This window comes from Quercus suber, unplaced genomic scaffold (assembly GCF_002906115.3).
Source record: "Quercus suber isolate HL8 unplaced genomic scaffold, Cork oak 2.0 scaffold_704, whole genome shotgun sequence".
NCBI classification, from domain to species: domain Eukaryota; kingdom Viridiplantae; phylum Streptophyta; class Magnoliopsida; order Fagales; family Fagaceae; genus Quercus; species Quercus suber.
This window is the reverse complement of record NW_027070145.1, coordinates 315,913-320,556: the sequence shown is the minus strand read 5'-3', so window position 1 is coordinate 320,556 and position 4,644 is coordinate 315,913. Positions and strand designations below refer to the sequence as shown.

At 38.2% G+C, this 4,644-nt stretch overlaps 1 protein-coding gene across 1 annotated transcript; it reads right to left on the bottom strand.

Annotated features, from left to right (window-relative positions):
• Positions 1–1,181: 1,181 nt before the first annotated feature.
• Positions 1,182–3,631, bottom strand: LOC112006543 (9-cis-epoxycarotenoid dioxygenase NCED1, chloroplastic). Its single transcript, XM_024038822.2, has one exon. It carries the CDS (start codon positions 3,410–3,412, stop codon positions 1,568–1,570), a length of 1,845 nt encoding a protein of 614 aa, XP_023894590.1. The 5' UTR covers positions 3,413–3,631; the 3' UTR covers positions 1,182–1,567.
• Positions 3,632–4,644: the final 1,013 nt, after the last annotated feature.

Genomic DNA, 4,644 nt, shown 5'->3' with positions numbered 1-4,644 from the left:
GATTTCTATGCATCAATTTGTTTGTCGATGACATTATACCAACAAGATTGATTTGATATTGTTACAATTTCAAAAACTTTCTTGCAAATCATTATTTCTAATTGTAACTGTAAAATCTAATTTACAGCAAAGTCAAGCTACTGTCGAGCACTTGGCAAAGTTGACTTTGAATATACCCTTTCCATGTTTGAGATTAGACTTTTTATTGACTTAAATTACCATACGTAATATCTTGCTTATAAGTTATTTCCTCAACTTGAAAAGTGTTGGTATTTGTCCAATTCCTCAGTCGCTAGAAATATGATGTTTCTTGCTCCGATTGGTGCTTTTTAAGAAGTTAACAATTGAGGGGAACCACCCATGACTCATCGCCACTATCAAATTCCAACCTCCCCATTGGCAACAGAAATAGCAAAGTGATAGTATTATCATGGAATTCGATGACCTTTTTAGAGTGTTTGATCGAAAAATTATAAGGATTAAGCAGCAGTGTGTCAACGTACTTCGATTTTAATTCTCCCATATGTTGTAAATATTGAAGACTAGACGAAGTGTTGCGTATCAACATAAATAGACTAATTGACAATTGTCGGCTGTCTTATACTGTTGATGCTAATTGGTCCATTACTCTCCCTTCTTCCTTGATATACATCATGAATAACGTGTTTTATTTTTTCTTTTCTTTTCTTGGGGTTTAAGAACACTAAAGTGGTGGTAGTTGATTATGTTTAGAAAAATTGAAAGCCTAACACTCTCTATTCCTTCATACAAAAGTTACCAAAGAGGCTGTAGAGCCAACATAACATTCTTAAACTTTTTAATGGTCAAAATACATTGTAGGTCTTTAAATTTTAGTCTCCCTATAAAATTTTAAGTGATCGTCATATAAGGCTTTTAACAATGAACAAAAGCAATTTACCACTCACGTTTTAAAAGCCAATATACATTTTTAGTCTCTAAACTTTAGTGAACAATTTTAGTATTTGAAAATGTAAAATTATCGTTTTTAGTTCCTACAACACTTAAAATGATCACTTTTAGTTTTAATGTGTCTAATAGAGTGAAGACGTGTCAATTTGTCAGTTTTTAGTTTAGTCATGCCATATAAGGGGGACTAAAATCGCTTGTGGCCAAAACATTAAAAAATGAAGAGTATATGTTATGAACAAAGATATGGATAATGGACATCAGAAGGTAAGTTGATATTATTATGAAGTTTACAACAGAGTGAAACAGAGAATTACAGAGAGAGATATATATAGACAAAGAGGTAAATGTATGCTTTTAACATGCACATAAATGAAAGAATAAGCAGAAACCAGCTGAGCTCAAATTCTACCAACACCCAAAAGCTACAAGCTGGTCCCCCAAAACCTTTCACATGTGAAAAACCAAAAAATAAAAATAAAAAAAGGATGAAACTGTCACTGTAAATAGAGGAGGAGATTCCGGGGACATATCTGCAAAGCATCCCTCTGGTAAATCTCTCCTACAATTTACTAATAATCTACAAACATGGATGAAAAATCATCCATGGGCATCGCAGAGAAATTCAGATAGCCTAACATTAGGCCTGTTTCTCTAAATCCTTTGAGTTTATGAAGGTTCCATGGAAACCGTAGGGAACTCTGGATGGAAGCTCAACACTGGCTTCTAGCTTCAAATTCTTAGCATTAACAATTTGAAGCTCTGATTTCCACTCCTTTTCGTCATGCACGAAAGCTAGAATATAGCCATTATCTTCATTCTCTGAATTGGGGTCATTGGGAAGAAACAAAGGCTCACCACCAAACCTCTGGTCTCCATATATGTACTTCTTCACTTCACCAGTGAAAAGGTCTACTTTGGCAAAACCTGAAACTTTAGGCCATGGCTCAGCAAGTGCTAAATATGCAAACTGGGATTTCCTTCCAAGCCTGTTCCGGTTCACCATACCGGCCTCTAAGTTCACATGCTCGGCCTCCAGTATGATGGGGCGGCGCGTGGACTTGCCAGTCTTCAAATTGAGCCTAATTTCAGACAAAACACTCTTCAAACTCTCTTCACATTCATTGAAAATGGAGTCAGCTGGAGTCATGCAAGACCCAACGACAACAACCTCATTAGTCTCGGGCTCTTCCCAAGCATTCCAAAGATGGAAACAAAAGCAATCAGGAGCTTCAATCCATTTAATCTCCGAAGCATCAGTGGCATTCTTGTCCAAAACCCCGAACCTCGCAATCTTGTTCTTATCATACATAACCGGAGAGCCACCTTTAAACATTTCGGGGAGATTGAAAACAACTTGCTGATCAGGAATCACCACAAACCTCTCAGTGATTGCAAAATCATGCATCATAGTAGGCTGAGCTAAAGGGATTTCAACATCTTGTGATTTTGTCCCATCTGGTTTGAAATGGAAGTATTTCAGGTAAGGCTTTTGGACAACATTGTAGCTTAGAGCAAAGAGGTTTCCAGAGACAGGGTCGAGTTTTGGGTGAGCAATCATTGCTGAGTCAAGCTGACCATTGAAATCATAACGCCCAACAGTTTTAAGGTCACCAGAGGGAGTGATTCGAACTTGGTATGGTAAATCATCTTCAGACATAGCCAAAAGTCGGCCATTGAAATAAACAAGGCCTGCGTTAGCCACTCCAATCCCATGGCTTTGATCAACAAGTCCAAATAGTCCACGAGCGTAGAAAAGGAGTAGCCTAGCTATGCCAGAGTGACCATGAAGCTCACCTATGGCTTTTGGGAAAACGGGACGACCAATAGCTTGTTCTTGAACGAAGCGTTGTGTTTCAGTGAACCTGCAAGCATAGCTAGCAGAGCCATCTTTGAATTGAACTGCATGAACCATTCCATCTCCATCGAACAAATGGTGTCCAGCAACAGGTTCGTGAAGTGGGTTCGCGCCGTTTCGAACATAGATACCTTGTACACAGTCTGGTATTTTGCCTGTGACTGTGAGAGAGTATTGGACTGGTTGCTCTGGTACTGGAGCAAAATTGCCTGCAATTTGGACTCTTGGGTCTGCAGTTTTGGGAAGTGGGTGTTGACTCTCACTTGAGACTAAGGCAGATTCCACAGCATCCAAGGCCATGGCTGCAGCTCTTTGTAAGAGATTCCATTGTTGGGGTTCACATTTTTTAGCTGTTGAAGAAGTCGAAGGAAAAGAAGGAGAAGGCAAGGTCTTGGGTTTGTTGTCATTATTTGGGTGAGTGGTGGGAGTCACAATACCATTTGACTGTCTAGGGAATTGTAGCGTTTGGAGAGAGCAAGTTGTGTGAATGGGCTTTTTGGTGGTGGGCCTGTTCTTCAAGGAGACGGTGCTTGAAAAAGAGCCCAACCTTGAAGAAGATGAAGAAGACGATAATAATCTAGGCTTAACCCATGTGCTAGAAGATGTTCCTGCTGGAGATAAAGCCATGGTTGTTTATTTTAGGAATAGTGGAAATGGTATACTTGGAATGGTTTATGTGTGAGAGAGAGGGAGAAGCAATTGAGATTGTATGTGTTTGAGTGTTTGATTGGGATGTGAGAGTTGGTTGTTTGCTTTTGGTTTGGTTTTGTACGAAGGAATAAAGAGTGTGAGATTGACAATGTGAGAGAGAGAGAGAGAGAAGTGTGAGATTTGAGGGGAGAGGAGAAGAAGATGTAGAGGTTTATATAGGAGGAGAAGGGAGGCAAGGAGGTCCACTTTGGACACGTTAAAGACAACCACGTGTTGGATGCATAAATGGGGACTCGATAAAATTTGCCAATAAGTGATCAAGACAAGGTGGGGGGAGCATCGTGGGGTATAGTTGCTTATTTGAATGACACGACCCCTAGCTTTTAAACTCTCTCTCGCTCTCTCTCTTCCTACTATATGACCAGATTAGTTTGTGTATTGTGTGTGTGTTTCAATAATATAATATAATATAATATAATAATAATACATCATTATATTATATTATATTTGAGAAAGTACCTTAAATTTAGAACAATAACACATGACATTGCTGACAATAACAATACCATCTTTGAATTTGCAAAAAGGAAGGGAAAAGTGAGAAGTGTTTTGAGTTTGGGTAAAAAATTTTACACACAAATTATTTTTCACATGCTTTAAAAAGTCACAATTTCAATCGGGTGTGTGTAAAACAGTTTTGTGTGTAATAAAAGCTCCTCTTTGAGTTTCCGAATTGCCCCATTATTAGTAGGGAGTAATAACTAATGTTAGTAGAAGTACGGGGTGGTGGTGGTGGTGGTGGTTTGGGTGGGGAGGATTTGTTGGTCCTTCCACACGTCTAAGTCCAACCCCGCGTTTACTCCTCAATATAAGAGTCCCCCACAGCACACGTGGCACGCTTCTCTTTGTATCTCTCAACTTAGAAAATCTAAGTCACATCAATTACCCCACACGCTTGCCTCCCCCAAGTTTATATCTCATTAATGCATCAATAAATTAAAGATTAAATAAATATAGCAACATAATAATTTTCACGATTGCTTTTTTTTTTTTTTTTTTTTAATTGTTAGTAAAACTTGTCGTGAATAATGCATAGTAAAATTTCAATAATAAATCTATATGAAAAGGATGCTATTCAAATTTGTATAACTTGATGGTTGACACCTTAACAAATTAAGAAAAAAAAACTGTGTTACTAATATTGCTTA